General features: G+C 39.5%; 1 protein-coding gene across 1 annotated transcript in view; it reads right to left on the reverse strand.

Annotated features, from left to right (window-relative positions):
- The window catches only part of Exoc6b (exocyst complex component 6B), a 440,601-nt gene that overhangs the window by 204,034 nt on the left and 213,160 nt on the right, over window positions 1–23,407 (reverse strand). The window contains exons 9-16 of the mRNA XM_051154822.1: window positions 15,837–15,920; window positions 15,421–15,467; window positions 13,612–13,732; window positions 10,724–10,795; window positions 9,766–9,863; window positions 7,580–7,685; window positions 4,236–4,345; window positions 1,082–1,193 (exon numbers count right to left, since the gene is read on the reverse strand). Of these exons, the coding sequence (XP_051010779.1) occupies window positions 1,082–1,193; window positions 4,236–4,345; window positions 7,580–7,685; window positions 9,766–9,863; window positions 10,724–10,795; window positions 13,612–13,732; window positions 15,421–15,467; window positions 15,837–15,920 (750 nt within the window). The remainder of the gene's footprint in view (window positions 1–1,081; window positions 1,194–4,235; window positions 4,346–7,579; window positions 7,686–9,765; window positions 9,864–10,723; window positions 10,796–13,611; window positions 13,733–15,420; window positions 15,468–15,836; window positions 15,921–23,407) is intronic.

Consider the following 23,407-nt stretch of genomic DNA (forward strand, 5'->3'; position numbering starts at 1 on the left):
GAAGGAGGATGTCAAAGCGCATGTTGTCAACGAGTTTCCATCACTTGAGTGCTCCCTGACACCAAACCAGAGCTATAAATCTCTGCCTCTCTGGCACAAGATAATTAAATCAACTGATTCGGGGAGAAGAATCATTGTAACGATAGAGCTGACAAAGTATAAATGGTCTCCCCCAGTTGAGATTCAGAAAGGAAGCAACACAATCATTTAATGACAGCAGAAGAGGGTCTGACCCCTACCCCCACCTTTCCTTGTTTGTAGGCTCCCTGGTAAAGGAAAAGGCTAGGCCATTTTCAGATACAGAGAGTGAATGATGACAATTCTATCCCAAAACATAGAAAGCAGACTCAGAAGAACGAGGAGAGGACCCTAAGCCATGGCTCCATGGACTTCCAGCTTCGAGAAACTGCTGTAGTATAACTCCCTCACAGTCAGTGTCATTCCTCTGAAGTTCCTTCTCCACGGCAGCGTTCGCTGGTCTGCACTGTCTTCGGCATGGGATGCTAATATTAACCACTTGATAAATTTCACCATACTCTTTGACTTAATGCAGTCAGAAATGTTCTTTATTCCTAGAGCTACTGACATTAAATCTGTACTAGCTCTAAAAGGAACACAGCCTGCAGCCTCCTCTCCTGAAGAACTTTCCCTAACCTAAGCTCCCACTCTGGGCACAGTACCTTCTTTCAGTGAAGACAAGGTGTGATGTGACTATGAAACCCTAATTTCCAAAGGAAAAGAAATCTCATAACTTTCAAAATTTTAGGACTACGTATCCGTAACTCAAACCTTCAGTTTATACTATGCCACAAATGATTAAAAGGATTTTTCTCCCTTTACCAGGAGAGGCAGTAAGTCATTACCTTCCTCTCTCACACTTCAATGACAAATCACCAAGCTTTCGCTAAACAAGTAACAGTTTACCACTCACATCCAGAAGACATCAAAACCAATAAAAGCCGAGGAAGTCTAACATGGGCCAAAGGACACGAGTGCTATGACCCTGGCATCAATAATAAAAGCAGGCAAAGTGCATGCACAGGACATCTGGTGTGGTCCTCGTCACTAGGAGCTACTTTACCTCAGTAAGGCCAATGTTCTTCCTCTTAATGACGTTCTGCAGAGAGTTGCTCAGAGTCCTGGTCAGCAACAGGTTTGTAGACTTACGGATCATGTCATCAACTTCAGTGGAGCTGAAACATAAAGGATGAGCTCAGTTACAGCCCAGGAAACCAGAGCTGACAAATGAGCAGGCCCAGCATTCTTGCAATAGTGACAGCTGTAGCTAGAATAGCAGCAGCAGCAGCAGCGGTGATAAAAGCAGCAGTAACACCTAGTCAGTACTGAGTGCCAGGAAGTACTCCAAGTAATTTACAAACACCTTGAGACTTTATTCTGATAAAAGCTTACTTTGCCTTCATTTGAAAAAAAAAAAAAAATCTATCTACAGAACTCTGCTTAGTTATTTTTTTATTTTTCACATTTGAATACTTTAAGAAAATGCTGGCTACCTTGCACTCTGAGCTGTGGAACTTCACTTTAAATTTTATACTTGACATACTTACACATCCAACATACACACACACACACACATGCACATGTACACACACACACATACAAGCACACACCTATGACAGAGTTAAAACAAAAAAATAATAATTAGTTTGCATCCTTTTTACCTGCATTTGTCTTCCTCATCACCTAAAACCTGCCCCTTTCAGTCTTCCTTCTGTGTGCTACACTACACAAGTGTATTTGTTTACAAAGATGAATGCAGCGTTATAGGCGAGAGTCTGCATGAGTGAGACCATCAAAGTCTTCTTTTGTTCTGAGAAGTGAGCGACCCCGTTTGAAATTAAACAGTCTAAATAGATCCATTTTCCTGCAATTTCTTGATTTTATTTTTCTTTAGAGGTTAATAGTATCCTTATCTTACATGCACCAGATTTTTAATTGACAATTCATGTGCTGACTGACATTTAGGCTGGTTTCTGTCTCTTGCAACAGTGAGGAGAGCACAGTGAACATGGGTGCGCAAGTATCTCTGTGGCAGGACGTGACGTTCTGGGGATATAAATAAGGAATAGCTGGGTCACATGGTGGCTCTATTTTTCATTTTTGAGGCACCTCCAAGATGATTTTCATAATAGCTATATTAATTTACACCCCACCAGCAATGAAGAAGAGCTCCTCTGTCTTCACAGTCTAACATTTGCTGTTGGATTTGACGGCAGCTATTTAGACTGTGGTAAAGTGTTATTTCAAAGTAACTTTAATGCTCTCTTAAAACACTTCTCTCCCCTTCTCAGTTGCCTCAGAGATGCTCAGCAATGGAAGCACTTACTCAGACAACACAGCCTCCACACTCTTTTCCCTCCCCCCCCCCTTTCTTAAGTTTAGAAAGCCAAAACACACCAAAATTCTTTACAAAGATTTACTTTCACAATGTGAAGAAAAATAAAATCTATGTGTGCACTGTACTTTTAATTAAATGTCAGGATATCATTTTATTATAGGAACCCCCCTGTAATAATAAGAACTTTCAGAATAGCTGCATGCATTCAGAATTTATCACTGGCACAGCTTTCATAATGTATAATCATTTTTAAAACTGTCTGATGGAAGAGAAAATATTCATACAAACAATTATTTTTTAATGCTGCATAAGAAATCTCCATCTGATATTTCTCTGACTTTGTGACACTATGTTTGAGAGAACTGTTGTTATACACATTTTCCACATGGCAAACTAAGTCTATTTGAACTAAGACAGTTCTAATGGAGGAAGTGGTAACTGACTCCTAATTACAGGGTACATATCTTTTGAGGTGGAAGGCAATGTTAACCCAGTAGAAAAAGGCAAATGCAAAATTCCTTCAAGTTGAGGAAATATTTCATTTAAATTGTCGATATGAAACTCAGCACAGGAAGTTTTGGATCAAACAACTTAATAAAATTCTCAAAAAGAAAAAAAGGGGGGGCACTCTAAATAATATTAAGAAAAAGTTTCATTCAAGAACATAGGATTCAAATAAAAAGTATCTAAATAATTTACCCACATTATTTCAATATTACCCTTCCCTCAAAAATTAAGTGACAAAAGGACATTTTGCAGTTTACTTGAAATCATTTCCTGGCAGTAACATACATAATAAGACCTTAGACACTGACCTCTGATGTGAGGTCATCTGATCACTGGCTGTATGAGGGGAGGATTGTGGGGCTACAAACATATTGCTATTCACCTTTCAAAAGTAACCTGATTTCAAGAGGGCTTTTCTTTAATACTAATCTTGGTTTTAGATGGGAAATTCAACTGTACAATTGCCAAGTATCATCCTTTTCATGGGAAGAATGTAATCAGCAGAAAGCCACTGCAGAAAGACAGAAACTTCAAGGCCTGTGTGGGCTACAGATGAGATTCAAAGCTATGCTGGGCAATTCAGCAAGATCTTTTCTCGGCATCTGAATGTGACATCACAGTAGCAGAGCACTTGCCTAGTGCACCAGGAGAGCCATGTTCAACCCAAAGTAGCAGAATGGTTAAAAACAGGTGATTCAACCTCACTCCTAATTATACTTATTTCAGAAAAGCTTGACACATGATATGTTCTGTTCACTGAGTCTTTTTGTAAATTTATCAAGTGTAGATACAGATGCAGTGTTGAGCCTTTTCAGGCACTGTTGCTCTGAGCATCGTGGCTGCTGTGTATACCCTGATTTTCTGCAGCACTTAACACCAGCTGTCCTGGTCCTCGGGTAGATAAGCTCCTCCTTGGATATAAAGGCCTTCCTCTTAGCTTCTTAATACCTTTACTATTAATGAGCAGCCAACTACATGTCTGCCAAAACATATGCAGACTAACCAATAAATGAGCAAACCAACAAGGAGCCTGTGGTGGAGACAGACACAGAGCAGAACAGCAACCCTGGCGCTGAAGACTGTAACTGCCCCATTCTCACTGTAACATTTTAATCAACCAGAATGGAATCGTAAATGTAAGTTAAACTACAATTTCCAGGAATTTTTCAGTGAATTGTTTAAAATGTAATATATACTTGTTATGTCATTCAAAGGTTTTTTCCTTTCACCATCACTATAAAAACACTGACCCCCCAGTGAAAGCCTATACCAAGGCTTCGGAACTCACAGCTGAAGAGTAGCATGCATTTTACAAAGTGTATATTTAGAGAGGGAAGCAGCACTGGACTGCTTCCAGTGTCTCATGTGATACCTTAGATGAAGATCTTCTGAAAACTTCAGGCAGGCGTAGATAAATTCTTTAATCTGGTTGTAAACTTTTGGCACAAATTCAGAGAAAGGAAACTTTTTGGGAAATGGCTGCTGTAAATGTAAGAATTAATGAAAGCAAGTCACTAAATCCATTGTAGACACTTGAAAATTATTTAAGATACAAAATAAAAACCATTTGTCCTACTTCATGAAGTAGTGATTTAGCAGTATCAAATGTACAAAACTATCTCCAAGCGATTTCTGGCACTAAGAAGAACAATATAAGCATGCTTGCTAGTTTCTATGTCACCTTCACACAAGTTATGGTTATGTGGGAATAAAGAATCTTAAGAAAATGCTTCCACAGAATTGAGCTGGAGGAAGTCTGCAGGGCATTTTCCTTTTTAACTGTTTTTATTTATTATTTTAGTTTATGCACATGTGTTTTGCCTGCATGTATGCATGTACACCATTTACACTCAGTGCCCGTGGAAGCTAGAAAAGGATATCAGACATCCTCATATTGAAGTTACAGGTGGTTGTGAGCGGCCATGTGTGTGCTTGGAATAGAACCTGGGTCCTCTGCAAAAGCAGCCACATTGCTGAACCGTCTTTCCAGCCCTCAGGCATTTCTTGGCTTACGATTGCTACGGGAGGGCCCAGCTCACTATGGGACAACAGTTGAGGATGACACAGCAGCACTCCTCCACGCTTCTGCTGCAGTTCCAGCCTCCAGGCTCCTGCCTTCAGTCCCTTCCCTGACTCTCTAGATGATGCACTGTGACCTCAGAGTTTTAAGCTAAAATAAATCTTTCCTCCCCTAAGACAAAAACTGGTACCAGGTTGTAGGATATGACTGTGCAGACCTGACCATCTGATATTCGGAGGCCTGTGGAAGGACTCTGGAAGTTTTAGAGAAGTAATTGAGTGTTTGAGGCTTACTGAGCTGTCATTAGAACTTATTAGTTATGAATCTTGAAACGATGCAGAAGACGGAGTCCTGGCTTATAAGGTTTCAACCGGAAGTTTGAGAGTACCTTAAAGACTGCAATAGGACAATTTGATAACTTGAGCTTTAAGAACCTGTGGTTTTGGTAAGCTGTGGCTGAAGAATTGGCTGTAATTGAAGAGATCAGAACTATTTACTTTAAAAACCTTTGCTTTACTGGGACAATTGATGCTAGTTAGTTAGAGCTTACAAGTTAATGACGATTAAGTAGAAACCGGCATCACTGAGGGCATAAAGCTGTGAGTACTTCCTCAGAGTCAGCCCTTAGAAGCTGTGGTCCAGAGGGAGCCACGGCTGCATCTCATGCTGGCAGCCTAACTTCATAACGTGTAAGAGTCCTCCCAGTGGTACTGATGTTTAAGGTTCAAAGAATCACAGAGAGCAGCTATGTATGGTTTGGCATCATGAGAGGTCAGGAGAGGTTATTGGTTGCAGGGAAAAGCCCAACCTTTTGGAGATACCATGACCATAGTCAACCAGCAAGGATGGTAGAGTTGCCTGAGGCTAGGAAACAAACAGTATAGTGCTGAAGGCAGAGCCAGAGCAGTCGCCCCGACCCTTTGGAGCCCAGAGGATCTTGAGCAAATGCCAGACATCAAACACTGACCTTCTTACACTGTTGAATTGTGGGTTTGATTCAGTTTGATTGCAACTGTGCCCAGTTCTTTAGACATTTTAGAGACTGAGACATTTTAAGTGTCTGAATTTTTTTCAAGTCGGCAGAAGCTTTAAAAGTTGTAATGTTTTATAATGAGATATTGATATTAAGATAAGGGGATAAACAAGAAAAGAAAGGCTATTACTTAATAAGCAATGTATTTGTGTGTCCAATTGACAATGGGCCAACTGTATTGACTAGTTTTTATGTCAACTTGATGCAAACTAGGGTCACATGGGAAGAAGTAGTCTTAAAAAAGAAAATGCATCAATAAGACTGCACTTCCTGTTTACTCAGGTAATTAGTTTTATTCCTTCTCAAGTCTCTGATGGGGCTGAAAACTGGATAGTTTAGTCTTACAATTAAGCTTAGTTGTTTAGGGGTTAAGAAGTTTTTAGGTATAGATAGATGTTTTAAGTTGATAGCAATGAGATATGATAGATACTGATTTTCACTGAGAATTTTAGACTCACCAAGATAGGAAAGATGTTTTCTTCAAGGCTGCCAAATACAAATAGCCAAAACACTAAGAATGTAACATTTATATAATTCCTAATTGTTTTGTGGTTCTTCTTGCTGTATGTAGTTTATTTTATTTATGTGTAATAATGTAAATGTATATGTAAAAATAGAAGTATAAAAATTTTGAGAAAAAAAAAGATATTGGCCTATAGGCAAATCTGTAGGGCACTTTCTTGATTGATGACTGATGTGGAAAAGTCTAGCCCACAGGAAAAGCCCTAGGGTAGCGCTGGATTGTCTAAGAGAACAGGCTGAGAAAAGCATGAATGAGTAAGCCAGTGAGCGACACTATATCAGCTCATAGCTCTAGGTTCGTACCCTCTCTTAGGTCCTGACCTGACTTCCCCAGCGATGAATGTGTCAGGGAACTGCATGGTTTCAAGAGTTCATGACTCTCTAAATAGCACAAGACAACAGTGCGAGCATGTACTTTCATGTTTGTTGTATGCGAGCTGTCGGCGCAGTAGAGGTAGAAAGGGGCTGCTTGAGGGAAATCAGTCTATTCTGTAACTTTGGTAGGAGAAACCACTCAGTGCACTGTCAAAACAATATAATTATATACCCAAAAGAGAAAATTTAAATGTCTGGTTTTGGAAGAAGTTATTTGAACAGTACACCAAACTTAAGAAATTCAAATTTTAACCAAATTGTAATACCCTAGTGATTTGACAAATTCAACAGATGTGCTAGGATCTTAAAGCCTTTTGCAGATGCCCAGTGAGTAATTCCAAACCTCTAAGACCTAAAAGGAATTCTTTGAAGATATTTTAAAATCTATTGAACTTGGGCTAGAGAGACGGCTCAGAGGTTAAGAGCAGAGCCTACTCTTTGAAAGGTCCCAAGTTCAATTCCCAGCTATAATGAGATCTGGTGCTCTCTTTTGATGTGCAGGCATACATGCAGACAAAACACAGTATACTGAGTGAATGGATGGATGGATGGATGGATGAATGAATAAATAAATCTTTAAAAAAATTTTTTTTGAACTGAAGCTTCTCAGTCTCAGAGAAATTAATTTAATGGGGGGAAGGAGAGAGAGAGAGAGAGAGAGAAAGAGAGAGAGAGAGAGAGAGAGAGAGAGAGAGAGAGAGAGAGAGAAAGAGAGAGAGAGAGAGAGAGAGAGAATGAGAATATTTTGCTTTAAAGTATCTCTTACCTTTTCCAGTTCTATATCTTGAAATGGGAACTGTCCTACAACCTTTTTGTATGTCTCTTCACTTGTTACTGGTATAGGACTGTAGTTGTCAGAATCAAGTATGTTTCTATAAGAAAATGCAGAGAGGGGAGGGAGGGGCAGGGAGAGAGGAGGGTGGTTTAAACACAGGGACATTTTCTGAGACAGTCTGATGATTGCATGATTACCACAACTTCACATGAACACTTCCAAGTCCTTACTGTACTCCTTCTACAACTCAGCCATTTGGTTTGGGCATTTTTAAAAGAAAGCAGGAAACTAAGCTCTGAGACAAGTGGAACACAACTGTAAACATGACCTTCTAGTGCCTGTGATTTACAAATGGGAAGAAAATTAAAGGCAAGTAGGAAGTAAATGAAAAAAATAATATTGGAGCTGACCATTTCAGTAAGATATATTGGATTATAATGACAGCTTTAATAGTTTACCGGATAGTGTTTTCTATCTAACTTAGGAACTGTCAGAGATGAAAAATAACTTCTAACAATAAATCCAAGCTATGCTCTTTCTCCTCTATCTTCTGCTTTAAACTAGTCACAAATGTCTTCCAGTAATAAGTTCTCTCTCCTTGAGCACATTAAGAGTTCTCCAGAAGCAGAAAGTTTCCTATGAAAATCCAAACAGAAACCCACAGAAAGAGCACAGAATGCTCTGCCATGCTGCCTCTACTGCCTACAGAGATAACCCTCCCATAACAGCAATTATCAGCATTACACACCTCTAGGTTCTGGAAGTAGATGTAAATCATTAATATAGAAATGAGTTGAACTAAATAATGATATGTTCATGAACTGTGAAGAATAATATTGAACGATGAAGGCAAAGGTTTAAAAGTAAAACAACTTGAAAACAAGATTAGCTGGGAAGGAGACATAAGCAAAGAGCAAGAACTCTTGAAGTTAAGGACAAACTCAGATTCCTGAACTTGTATGCTACTCTGGGCAAGGGAGCCATTTTCATAACACTAGTCCGCCTGACCCAGAGCATGGAAGGTCCTCTACCCACTAGTATTTTCTTCAATTTCTTCAGCGTCCTTATTTTCCATTGTGGAGGTCTTTCTCCTCTTTGGCTAGGTTTATTCCTGGACCTTTTGTTTATTTTCTTGTTTATTATGCTTTTTGAGGATATGGTATACGGGACTGCATCCTGAGTTTTGTTTTTTTCCAGCATGCTTGTCTTAGACTACTTTCTGTATGTTGACTTATGTCCTGTAACTTTGCTGAGGGTGTTTAATGGCTCTAAGAGATTTCTAGTGGATCCAGAGGTCTCATACATATGGAATCATACCCTCTACAAAGAGGAATAGTTGTATTCCTCTGTTCCCATTTGTACTCTTTTTTTTTTTTCCTTGCTGTATTACTGTGGCTAAGGCATCAAGCACTAAACTGAATTAAGATTAAACCAAGAAGAGAGCTTTTCTCACTTCTTTTAGAGGACAGAATCAAAGCCAGAAGAAACTGAAGTGAACCGACAAGACATGTATACCAAGCCAACAGTCCCAAGAGTCTCTTCTAGAAGGAAGTGTTCCAGAATAATTTCCCATTGCTGTATGCATGCTGCAATAACTATATAAAGAATATGCTCCAAATATGGACTGCAATGAGTCATTTCTCTGCTTATAAGAATAACATGAGTTATCAAAAAGTGAGCCAGGCCCAGTGGGACACACCAATAATTCTAGCACTTAGAAGATGGACGAAAGAAGATCAGAAGTTCAAGGTCCGCCTGAGACACAGGAGACACTATAAAATAAAATGTTTGCCTAAGGTTCTACTAGTCATGGTTGCTTAGCTACCACTACCAAACTAAAGTATGACCTTCAGGAAAAAACAAAAACTGTACAATAGAGTAAGGAGACACAAGATAATCTAAATACTATGAGCCAATAAATCTGGCATTTATCCAAGAAAACAAACAGGATATGGGGCTTTCCCAGCACAGTGAGAACTAATATATTTGACACAGGATACCTTGAAAGATCATTTTCAAATCATTATGATTCATTACAATTCTGGATCATAAATTGAAGCAGTCAGAAAAATATAAGCCATGTGCACTTGGTGCTCATTCTGTCTGTAAGGTCCTCAGTGGTGCACACGCATAAGGGAGGGTAAGACAGGAACATCGGAACAGCTGCAGCTCCTTACCGGAAGACTCCTGCCCACTTCTTCAACAAGGTTTCACTATATTGGTCTCTTATTTCCAACAGCATATCAAAAAGTTGATTCACAGGAAAACCATACACCTGAAAGAAAACAGATTATGTTTTCAGAGAAGACTTTTCAAATAAACAGAAGTAAGATTAGGTGCTTAAAGGTGTTTCATTATTTAAACAACAATGAAAAAAGATGAAGCAAACTTGTTCATCTCTACCTAATATCTAGTGTTTAGCTCTCAAAAATTCAAATATACACATCAATATTCCTAGGTGAATCATTAAAAAGAAAATGATAAAAACTAAAACGAACATATAACATCAGGTGAGTCTCCCGTACGGTGACTTCCTGCCCACAGCAATTCTCCAAGAACACAGAAAGTGAAGCTGCTACCATGTTACAAATACTTCCTGCTGCTCTAACATGGTTCAAAGCAGCCACCACTATAAAGATGGAAGTGGAACACACCACAAGGCACACGGTGCCATGCTGGAATTACAAACACTTAAAAACATCTTACTTTATAAATGGTTCATGTAATTTTTCTCTGAGGGGGGAAAAAGGTAGGAACATTTTAAGAGAGCATAAAAGGTCAAGAGAAAGCCCAGAATATGCTATAAAGAAGCAAAAAGAGAGCTGGGTGGTGGCACACTCCTTAAATGCCATCACTTGGGATGTAGAGGCAACCAGATCTCTGTGAGTTCCAGGCCAGTCTGATCTACCAAGCAAGTTACAGAACAGACAGGATTACACAGAAAAACTCTTGTGTTGAAAAACCAAAAGAAAAAAAAAAAAAAAAAAAAAAGAAAGAAAAGTAAAAGAAAGATCTAGCTGTACGAAAGAATTAACAGTAAAAACTCAAAACGAATGAAGCAGGCTTGGGAGAGAGCACAGCAGTTCCTAGCTGATGGAGCCGGTCCAGGACAGCAGGTGGCAGCTGCGCACGTACCTGAAGTGTGTCAGCAAAGAGCACAATGAGGTTCTTCAAGTCCAAGACAAGGTTCGGGTCAGAACAGTAGGACTAAGGGAAATGGGGAAAAGGGAGAAAATATCTCATGAAAAAATTACATTTTTACTTATTGAATTGTCTAATGCACCAGCTGGTACAGGCACTTATAACAAGGAGTCGAACCATTTTCTAGCACGAGGTAGCAAAAGGCTCAATCAGAGAAGAACCGAGGGGGTAGGGTTCACCAGGATGATCTGTATCTTTAACATGTGGGAACACATTTTCAAATTCTTTGGTTAAGGAAAAAAACAAAATGGGGCCCGCAAGATAGCTCAGCAAAGATGTGCGCTGCCCGATGACACAATCCAGAAGATTTGGATTTAATCCCCTGAACACATATGAACTGACTGCAAATTGTCTTCTGACATCACCACATGTACAGCATGTATGCCCCCATCATAGGAACAGACAATAATAATAAATAAACTAAAATACAAAAAAATTTAAGGAACCCAAAATAGATTGACAATTTTAAAATGAGCAATAATAAATACTTTCTATCAAAACGTATGGTATGTGCCTAAAGCCATTTTCAAAGTAACTGTTTATATTTCTTTATATGCACAAACATTAGAAAATATGAAAGACTGAAAATAACCTGACTAAACACTGCACTACTGGCACTATGGGAAATACCACCAAATAACCATAATTATATAATAAAATGAAATTAAGAAAATTAAAAGTGATAAACTGATGATATAAAAAGACATAAAGAATTGAGCATTTAAACCAGATAAATATGAAATCAGTAAGACAGGCATCTTAGGGAATTCTGATTATGCAATAAAGAAAATGGCATTAAACAGTACAAGGGATATACGATAAGCATAAATAAGCAGGAAACAAAATTGTAAATAAGCAGCATATATAACCTTGCCTGCACACATCTGATTGCTTGGCTGGCTAGCCTGGCATACAGGTTCCAGGGGAGGATTAAAGAGTCTATGCTACTAATATAAAATTTCATCAATTCTGATATTCCAGTTTCCTAGGTTATAGCTTTGTTTTCTGTTCTCCATGTAATCTCTCAGGGTCTAATGGCAGGATGCTCAATTTCCCCATAATGATGATATACTTGAGTTTCTCCTGCTATGATGTCTTTCTTTTGTGTACTGTCTCTTGTAAAGACCCCTTGTGTTTTTGGTGTCAAAACTAATTTTAATACGAAATAGCCCCAATCCTCCTGCTTGAAGCTCTTCAACATTATTTGCTTTCTGTCTGTTTGCTTCTCCTTATGTAAAAACTGCCAAGGCACTGTAATGGTCTAGCGTTCCTAGACTTCCTGGGTTACTGACATAACTGGACCTACTCAAGTTACCTTATTTTAAGTTTTCTATTTACATTTTTATGTTTCCCAAATGTCCTTCCATGTGTGTTATTGGATAGGATCTTTTAGTTACCTAGCAGTGGGAATTAAAGCCTATTGTTTACATAACCTAAAGTGCCCATTAAATGCTCTCTGAATATAACTCATCCTTTAAAGGACTAATTTATGTGACAGATATGATGAAGACTCCATGTTTATCTGTCAGGATTTGCTGTCAGTTCTCTCGCTGTCACTCAACGAATCTTCTCCACTTTACTACTCTATTACTGTAGGCCCCTTGATGGACACTTGATTTTCTCTATCACAGTCAGCTATCTTCCAAAGTCTCTATTACAACCACGCTTCTTAGTCATTCCTCTCACACTTTCCGTCACTTTGTGACTATGGGATAGACTTTTGACTTCGACTCTATCTTCTTGAGCATGAAATGACATGCAGCCTTGATCTCTGGACTAAATTTTTATATCCGATACTCACTTTCCAAGGCACCATTTTTATATTGCATTCTGTGGGTGTCTTTTAATTATTTTCTTCAGTTTTAGTTTCTTTCATGTTATGCTTAGAGCATATACAAAACAGGAAATGGCTCTAACTAAAACTGTACAAGTCCCAGTGAGAACTAGCTGAGATGTGCTCTCTAGGACTCATCACTCCCACTCAGGGAAACAGTATGACTTCAATCATTTTCATCTCTTTCTTTGTTTTTCACTTGTAGTTTTATAGCTGACACTTTTTCTTTAGAGCTGCCAAGCTCTTAGTTGCTCTTGCTGAAAATATTATGCATCCAATTTTAATGTACCCACTCCTGAGACACTTATTGGTACTAGGTTAAACATACAAAGTAAGGAAATCTTATTTTATGCAAATAACAATGAGGTGGTAGTCCTGCCAAAAGGAAGAGGAACAATGAAGGACCAGCATGGGCAAGTGTATGAGGAATGATGAGCAGCCAGCAACAAGACAATGTGACATGCTAAAATTTTTAGTAATGTCTCTATTACCTTGCCACTAATGCCTTCTATGAGTTAAGCTTAGCAGGCAGTTGGCCAGCAAAAGCATAGTCATCTCAGCCTAGGCATGTGGAGAGGAAGGATGATTGTATAACTAGAAGCAGAGAGCAATCCTTCAGCTATATGTATAAACGTCTATAGTACATGAGGTATTTTCTGAGTGAATAACCATGAAACACATAAAAATATATATGAATGATAATACACGACTTTGTACTCAGTGAGGAAAAAGTAGGACCTGTATATGAAATACAGAGAACACTACTGGACACACAGAGAATCATGGACAGGTGTGGGTGACTGTTTTGTATTGCAGTTAGAATCAACAAGGCAAGCTCAGTGTTACAGAACTCAGAAATCTAAATGCAGGGCTTCCACAATCTCCAAAGGAGGGTTTCCCAAGGTGTATGTCGACATGAAATCAGCGCAACACCAGGCAGCATACAGACATCAGCAGTAAGGAAGCTCTTCCTGGGCACCCCACATACCGAGTGGGTACGCAATGCAGCGATGGTCTTTGAAAGTGCCATTTCCCACAGTTCATCAATGTAGGCTCTATTCACTAAACCTTGGGTTGTATGTAAAATGTGATCTTCAACCACAAAAAATCTGTGATTGGAAAGAAAAGAAAGCACAGATTTCAGAGATTACAGTTGCTATCTTGACCACTAAGCTTTGACATTAACAACTGCTCAAAGGAAATTTTTTTCTGAAAAAAACTATTCATTATCATAAATAAAATTACTTGATAGATTGAGAACACATCTACAATCATATTATATCTTCTTAGAACCTTTACCAAAACTAAAGTTTCATTTCTAATGTCAACCACATAACCCAACAATTTAAGAGAGGAAAGTACATATACCTGCTAAAGTCTATCTCCAATGTATTTTTAAAATGCAGTGTATTTCAAGAAACTAACAAATTTTAAGCAGATAATAAACATTAAAATCTACAGATTGCAAGAATTCAAATATGCAACATACCAAAATAATTCCCCTAATCAGGCTTATAACTCCAGTGACTCAGGAGGCTAAAGCAAGCCCTGCCTAAGCTTCAGAATGACTTAAATAGGAATTTTATGAGACATTGCCTCAAAATAATAAGTCAGGTTGAGATATTCTTTTAAATTATAAATGTATGTTTTTAAATTCATTGTTGGAGCTTATAGTGCATTTAAAACATATCTTCAGTTACCTTGTTTAAATACTCATTCAAATAAAAAAACTTTAATAGAGAATTTTTTTTAATTATATAAAAAAAAAAAAAAAATCAAAGAGACCAAGGTCTCATGCCTCCTGAAGCTCAGGCTGGCCTCACACTGTCTATGTAGCCAAATGTGACCTAAAGCTATTGATCCTACAACCTCCACTGGAATTATAGGTGTACCACATCTGATTTATGCGTGCTAGGTAAGTATTCTAGCAGTAGCTATACTCTTCAACCATCAATGATGGGCACAACGGAAGCTGTTCATTACACTGAAGCAATTAAATCTGATGAAAGGACACAAGGGAAGAGGAGAAGGAAAGCTAGAGAGAAAGTGGGGAAGGAGAAAAGAAGGAAGAGGTGGGCAGGGAAGCTCTACTGAATAACCCAATTCCACTGCCCTTCTTTTAGCCACGGCTGTCATCTCGGAGTTGGAACAAGCGGCTCGTATACAGGACTCTTTACTAAGTAACCCTGACTTCACACTACTAGGTCCACCCCAGATGAGAACAGCACTGCATGCTGTGGGGCCAGCCTGCCAACACCCTTTTTAAGGAAAGTTGTTTTAGTGTAATTCACTCACAGATTTCTGAGTCATACATAGCTGTTTTCAGACTGCCACTATGCCAAAAAGTTGTGACAAAGCTCCTAAATTCTGCTAGACCAAAAGTATTTTACTGTTTGAAAAAATTCTACCAATGTGGCTGCTTATCTCCGCCCCTCTACCCACAGTAGAACAAAAAATGAAGAAACAAAACATCAAATATTGTTACGAGTCCGTGTTCAGATGTTTCATCACAAAAGTTTCCTCAAAGAATATAATGCTGGGACAAGGAAGAGTTCCTTCTCATTGTTTGTTGAGATGGCATCTCTCTGTGCAGCCCAGGTGATCTTCCTGCACCAACCCCCCCAAGCACTGACTACCAAGTGTGTGCAACCACACCCAGGAAGATGTTCCTTCTAAATTATAAGAAAATAACTAAGTATTTTCTTTAAAATTACCAAAAGAGAGAAAATTTCCCAAGTAAAGGTATGTCTTTTATAAGTCCTCCAAATTAAGTACAGAAATGCCCACAGGTACCTACCCTACAATTTGATTGAAATACTTCCTGTAGCCATCTAAAGTTTCGTGCTGTAATAAAGCAAAGCAAAGTTACTGTTTCTGTGTTGTTATTTTAAGATGTGAAAAATCAGTTATTCTCAGGAAGCTTAAGTCCACAGATAGTGCCACTGATCCTTCATGTTAGCAATGGGAATGAACTGATCAGATACATACTTTGTATTTAGAATAATGGATGGCACATAACAGTCAAGAAAAGTTTACTAGTATTCTTACTTCATGGCAAATCCACCCAAAGTTGTGTCAGAATGACAGCAAGCACACACAGGCAGGTGCACCTGCATATACACACACAGACACACGTATACATGCACAGACACACTCACTCAGCTAGCAGGAAGAAAAGGGGGAAAGTACAGAAAGGGCGAGTAGCAAGCCTACCATGTTAGATGGAGGCTGGAGCACCAACCGAGCCTGTTTTCGCCTCTGTTTTCGGTAGTAATTCTCAAACGTTTCTCGGGCACCCTGTAAACGAGGCAAAAGCAAATAATATAATTGAACAAATTATCCTTGAAATTGGAAAGAACTGAATAGACTCCAGGTGTGGAATATGAAGAATAGCACATATCTCAGAGCCTACTTGTAATAATGATAATAATGACAGGATATAAAAGCAATTGCAACCATTTGCTCACCCTAGACACACAGCACTGAGGAATAGACAAGGGTGACCTTTACAACAAGGTCAGAACTCAAGTTTCAGCAACACCAAGATTAATTTCTGAGTCAATAATCACAAATTCACAAAAATGAAGGTAAAACAAACAGTTTTAAAATGTTATAGTAAGCAAGAAAATGTCACATCAAAATCAAAAAGAATATTCCAGATAAAAGTCAGCTTTCAAATCATTCCTGATGACAGGGGTCAATGGAAAGTGAGACGGGCAAGAGATGAGGATGGCAAATCTTTTTTTCACATGGAATCTTACCAAGAAGGGACAGAACAAAAACAAAAGAGAAAATTCTTCAATATTCTTGATATAAACATTTCCAGTTCTTCCCCATGCAGGGGTTCCCAACATTTTGACACTGCGACATGACAAATGTGTTTGGCTGCATTCATAGCTCTCCCAGAAGACACACCGGACAGGTTTTCTGAACTCGGTATGAGTGGCGCTCAGAACAGTACCTGGCTCATGAAGTCTACTCTCACAAGCTCCGCTCTGGCTGAACAGCATGTACCCCAAACCTACACCCTTCCAAGAAACTCTGGGGGAAGCTTTAGCTAGAACTGGCAATAATTCTGATGTGATCAGTCTGTTTGTGTGATCATGCCCGCTAGATGGTGGGCGGTGTTCCCAGAAGAGAAGACCCAGAAAGACACAGTCAAGGAGAACAGCATGTAGAGAGGCAGAGGTGGGTCAACGCAGACCCAACTGAAGAGCACCAAGAACTGGTGGGACTCACAGATGCCAGGAAGAAATAAACAAGATTCTTTCCATAGTGTCAAAGGGAGTGTGGTCTTCTAAGATGCTTTTAATTTGTAATTCAAGTTTTCAGAATTTGGATAGTACAAATTTCTGTTGTTATAAGCCATATAGTTTGTGGTACCTTGTTACAGCAGCTCTAGAAAAATAATACAAATTGAGAGGATTTTGTAATAACATGCCTCATTGTGAATAAATGTTCTTAACCCAAGACTTTTCTTAATAAGTAAAACAAGCAGAAAGATCCCAAAGAGCACTGGGCTCAGACCAGGTGGCTACATTCAAACTATGGTTCTACCCTTCCTGCCAATGTAAGTGTTCTGAATCCCTGCTGCTAATTTAAGTTTCATTGTCTATTCACTTAACTTTCACCTGTGCTTGTGCAGTGTCTTTTTCATTTGTGGAGATGGCAACCTTGAGCAGCTGCTACATGGGCTCAATGAGCTATAACACTCTTAAAACAAGGTCTAATCAATAACAAGCACGTATATAAGAGCTTACTTTTTAAAAAATAAACAAGATGAACTACCTCTCACAGGCAAGCAATTATCTAGGTCATTTTCTTCCATAACCTAAAACGTTGAAGAAGTTTATTCATCATGACTTCTTTGCTATATTACCATCCACACTGAACCTGAACTGGAAAAACTAATTTAAGTCACAACCACACAAATGTAATGCAGTTTGTTGGTGGGCAAAAGCCTTTGGTAAAGAGGAGGACAACTGCTCTTCAGGCTAACCAGCAGCTGGTACTCATTCCACTGCAATGCAAAGCGACTGAAGACAAGCTTTTAAAAAGTGTGGCATGCCAGGGACCAGATCTCGGTACATGGCCTTGCAGCAGCAGGGGTCTATTACCACTAAAGTCCAAGCAGACATCCCTTATCTAGGCCGCTGCCCAGTGGCATATCAATATCTGAGGGCTATGCAGAACTGGACCCACCCCTAACCTGGGCATCCTGGGAGAGCTGGTCCTAGAAGCACAGGAGCAAGAGAGCTAACCCTGCTCCTAGCCAGCTGCAGTACTCAGGAGAGTAGCCCATGCATTATGGGAGTTGCAGGTGAGCTAGCTCCAAGGATACAAGCATGGGAGAGCTGGCCCTACCACTCATCTCCCATTCAGTGGCATGGATGAGGGAGAGATACCCTCCCCCTACCGCCCAATCCTCACCACTTGCCCCAGCTGGGTCATGAGAGCAGAAGAGCAGGAGAGATGTCCCTGCCCCTCACCACCCCAGCACTTGGGAGAGAATAGGTCCTACACTTCATCTAGGCAGAACAATAGAGCTGGTGTGGGGGCTCTAGGTGGTCCAGCCTTGAGCACAGGATAGCTGGCCATGCCTCTTGTCTTCTGGGAGGTGGCATGGACAAAGAAGAGACACCCTCCTGTCCTCCCTTGTCCTTCACTATCTGTGGCAGGTCACAGAGCTGGCCCCGGGGGTATGAGAGTGGGCTTTGTACCTCACCTGGGCAGCAAGTAAAGCTGGCCCTGGTTGTGGAGGAGGGATGCTGGTGAACTGGCCCCAAGGGAACAAGAGTAGGAGAGCCAGCAAACTGACTAGCTCAGTCAGATACCTCTTAGGCCTAGATCCAGAACCTTGAATTGGCCCACCCTAACATCTACCCCACTGATGAACTGCTGGTGTGCATGAAGGGGCCAGGCCTACAGATATAAAACTGCAGGATCTCCATGACATAAAAAAACAACTAGTCCCATAGGCTCCAGCATTGACAGAACAGCAGAAGCTAGAAGTCTCATACCAGACCAATAAGTCATTGCAATGAACATTTGCAAGCAAAGAAGTATGGACAAAAGAGTATACTGTGGGACACACTGTGACACACTACAGGTTCCACAGGGAGATTTTCTTCTCTCTGTTATAGGAGGAAGCTGCAAGGGTAGAGGGTGGATATGAGAGGAGGGGAGATGAGTGCAACTGGGGTGCATGGTGTGAAATTCACAAAGAACCAATAAAAAGTTTTTTTAAAAAGAAATGTGGCATGCACTCAAAAACCTTCCTTAGAGAAACTGGAATAATAATAATATAATTTTTATCTGTCATGAAATATTACCTTTTATGTTAAAATGTCAAACTCAGTTTCAGTTCACAGGCTATATAGATATAGGTAGCAAGGTGAACTTTGCCCCTGGATCATGGCTGTAAAGCCCTGTGCCCTTGAAAATAAACATCTTGAACTGCTAAAGTGATTGTCACTGTCTACGGGTATTTCTTATGTATGAAATGAAATTACATATTAGCATGGCTATTTCATCACTTTTTTCATCCACCAGTTAATGAGGAAGGAAATTATTCAAATTATTAGGTAACAAGTGGAGACTGCCATTTGACTTGCTAAAGTTATTCCCTACTTGTCACCGAGTCATAGGACAGTGACGTTGTTGAATGTCAGTTACATGCTGTATACACTGCAGGGCTTTTCATTTTAAGGTTAACAGCCTTGAAGGACCTTTATTATTCTAGTGTGACATTACCTATTTAACATGCTTTAGAGCCAAGATACACTTAATTATAAATTTAAGGAAAGCCTCCATTCTAATTAGACCATCAGGTACTAATTTGATTTCTTTGTTGTAAATGACACAGAATATACAAGATAAAATTCTATATAAAAATCAGATTCATTTCCTTTCTAATATTCCTTAAACAGAGAATGGGCCAACTGAACTAATAAGTCTCTCTTCCTCACTTACAAAAATGAGTTGGATTTTCCCTGGTGGTATTAAAGAATTCACCTTGAAGAATTCTATTCCTTCTGCCAATTTTGTCAACTTGGTTTCTAAAGGTGGGATTCAAGAAGTGGGCATCAGACCATTTTAGAAGCAGGCTACTATATGAACCATGGGGTTTCATTTCAGCTCTGATCTCAGAACCAATAATAGATTCTACAGGTTTGAGAAAGGGAAAAAATGAGGGGAGAGAAGGGGATAGTTTATTAGTAGAAAACATCTGGGGGGTACCTAACAGCTATGTTAATTGAAAAATTAGTGAGAAAAGTCTATTCCTAGAAGCAACACTTAGAGAGACTCAAAGGAAACAGCTCATCGTACATTTTAAAAATGTAAAGAGGTTCTCTATGGTGAGGTGCAGGGACAGCTAGGGACAAAGCTGTAGGAACTAGTGAATTCTTTATAAATAAAGTTATATGGCAATAGCTGTAATGACAGAAAGAACTCCCTGCATTTTAGATCTAAGTGTACAGAGACTAGAATGAAGAAAAGAAAAATGAGATTCCAAGAGGTCAGGCAGGAAGTCAGACAGGTGGCACAAGGCTGCTGTCCCACCACTGGGAAGCAGGCAGGCAGGAGAGTCATACGCTCATGAACAAGTGGATGGTGGGCGTGGTGATAAGAACAGGGGCATTTCAGCATTTCCAATCTGGGTCAATAGTTTGATGGCATCTCATCTAAAGACAGGAAGCAGAGGGAAAAATACAGGCCATCTTCATTATGCAAAAACTCTGTACTTGCAAATTCATCACTTGTTAAACGTTAGCTCAACTCCAAAGTCAATACTCATAGCTCGTTCATAGACATTCACAGCTATGTGTAGAATGTCTAAAACTTCAAATTGTCCAATACACATGTTCCTCACTAAGGTCAAACAAGGCAATATGCGGCCTTTTGTTTCAGTCTCATACCATAAACAAGTATCACTTTCATGGCCTATCCAATGCCACATTCTCTGCATTTTTCTACTTTTTGTTCATTATTCTGCTCGTTAAAATGGCCCTTACCTATAGCATTAAAATGATGTCCAACGGTCCTAAGCCCATGAAGGCTTACAATGACTTACAGAGAAAGCCTGTGTGTTATACAAGCGCCCCAAAACATTATTATAGTGCTATTGGTCAGCAAAGCAACAATATGTTAATTAAGATCCTCCCCCGCCCCCACCTCTCTCTCTCTCTGCAAGGGCTGAAAGGGTGTTGTTTTGACACAAGCTCTCATATAGCCTAGCCTGGCCTAGAACTCACTGTGTAATTGAGAAAAGCCCTAAACTGATCCTCCTGCCCCCACTTCCTAGGTGCCAAACACAACTAAAGAAAGATTTGTTTAAAAGTAAAAGCAAATAAATAACTTAGATACAAGGTCATCAACTGATGACAATGTGACAGAAGGCCACAGGAACCTAATAGGGCATTTCCTTAAGACCAAGGTGCCAGGTTCATACACTTCGTGTTCCCATTGCCTCTCACGGTCTCAAGCTGTTGAGCTCCTCACCTCACTTGGTATTCTACTTACTAAAGTCAAATTTCACTTACGTGTTTAGTATTATATAATATCCCGAAAGAAGCTTGGGGTAAATGGCAGTGATTGTTCCCTGAACCAAATCATCAACCTTAACATTAGATTTTGCCAGGAAATAATACACTTTGACACACTCTACTAGAAATTATTCTCCTTTTTAAAAAATATATTTTGCTACTTGTGTTTTAGACAGTATGTATCATGTTTTAAATTGTTATTAATTATAAAAGTAAAATATGACTTTTAGAAAAATTAGGAAACATGAAATAGGCAACAAGAACACAAAAGCCACCCACAGTCAGAACACTTGGTGATGGTTACCACGCACTGGTTTGGTGTGTCGTCCTCTAAATTTATCCTCTTGGGAGTCTCTACTTCACACACAACATTTCCACAAAGACATAGCAGTGCACTGTAAATGCATGCGCCTTTCCCTAAGGTCTCCATGGAAAGCATCCTTCAACAGCTTTATCCACAACACTGTCCCTACTTGCTTTCCCTAAATAAATATTCTCCAACCACACAAATGTCAGAATCACCGGCTAAATGTTAGAAAATTAGAATAAAAACACAGGTTTAAAAGCTCGAATTCTTCTCCATGTGTTCAAATACTTACCTAGACAGGAGTGTAACACAAACAGCGAAAACTGCCAGTGTGGACAAGTGAGCGAGGCTTTGTGTTTAGATACATAAGAGCAGGAGGATCAGATTCTAAGTAAGCTCAAAAACACATTCTGCAGATACAGGTTACAAATGTATATCACCAAACAATTAAGATCATGCGGCCCCAGGACTGGAAGAAAGAAAGGTCAAACAAAAGCCTTTCTATGCATGATAAAAATGTATACTGTAGCTAGCTAGCCATACATTTCTGTGAGCTCTGCATCTGTAGTTTCAAACAACTATGGGTCATAAACATTCTAAAATGGAAAGAGGCTGGTAAGATGGCTCACTGGGTAACTACTTAAGCCTGATGATTCCCAAACTGTCCAAAGATCAGTACACATCACTGTGACTTGTGTGCATGTACCCAGATGAAAAAGGAAAAAAAGAAAAGAAAAGAAAGAAAGAAAGAAATAGATTTTTCTTTAAATATTAAAAAAAAAAAAAATCCACAGAACTGTGTCTGTACTGAACACATATAGGCTATTTTCCTGGTTACTATTCCCTAAACAGTAAGTGTAACAATTCCTAACACAAATTTGCATTGTGTTAGACAACACGATTAATCTGGAGGTGATCACAGTGTCTGATGGATACGCACAGGTGACAGGCAAAGCCACAGATACTATTTTTGACAGAGGAAGAGGGATAATCCTCCTTAGAGCCTAAGGAAAACCATGCACAGACACCTATTTCATATCTTATAAACAATAGGGAAATCTTCATATAGTGGTATAGAAGGAAAAAGCTGACATCAAAAGCCTCCTCATATGGGCAATATGTCTACACAGTATGCAAAGTAGGGCAGACCAATATCCTGTGATTGTGACATATTGACTAGGCCAGTGCCTGACTACAGAGGTCTTAAAGGAGCACTTTTTTCTGTGGTATGTAGTCTGTGAAAGAATGTTTTTTACAAATCATGGTAACAGAAAATAACACTCAGACTGAAAAACAAAGACACCTAGACAAAGAACAAAGGAAGTGAATGGGAGAACGGAAATGCAGACCATTGTTCTTCCGGCTTGTCTACAGGAAGCAATATTTCCATTTCGGCAAAGCCTGTAATTTCACCACCCTGCCTGCAGCTGGAACACTCTTTTAACTGTCACAGAAACCAAGTGTAGACAGGTTTATTCAGAGTTTAAAAGGGGGGAGGGAGTGGGACCTTAAAGGGCGACTTTAATTTGTGTCCATCTGTAAAGGGGAGCACTCTTCCTAGGGCCCCATAATGATGTTCAGCGGGATATTACACTTCACCAGATGGCTAATTTGCACAGCAAGCCCAAAGCAGGGTTTCTTTCATTAGAGCTGCCCTAAAGATCAGACTGCAGGAACATGTGTAAGGAACAACCCCGACATGCCCCCTATTGCTTAAATCTAGAAACATTCCATTCCCAGATGTAAAAACCCACTCAGAGTGCTCCCCCAGCAAGGTCACTCAGGAGTCAGGATGGTGTGTGTCACAACTCTAGGAACCTACTTTAGGGGTCAGAAAAATGCCTGCACCTCAAAAGCCACAACAATGTCAAAACATTTCAGAAAATAAGCTATGAAGAAAGGGTAATTGCTATGGTAGACAATTTATCATT

The sequence above is a fragment of the Acomys russatus genome, chromosome 13, assembly GCF_903995435.1.
Source record: "Acomys russatus chromosome 13, mAcoRus1.1, whole genome shotgun sequence".
NCBI classification, from domain to species: Eukaryota; Metazoa; Chordata; class Mammalia; order Rodentia; family Muridae; genus Acomys; species Acomys russatus.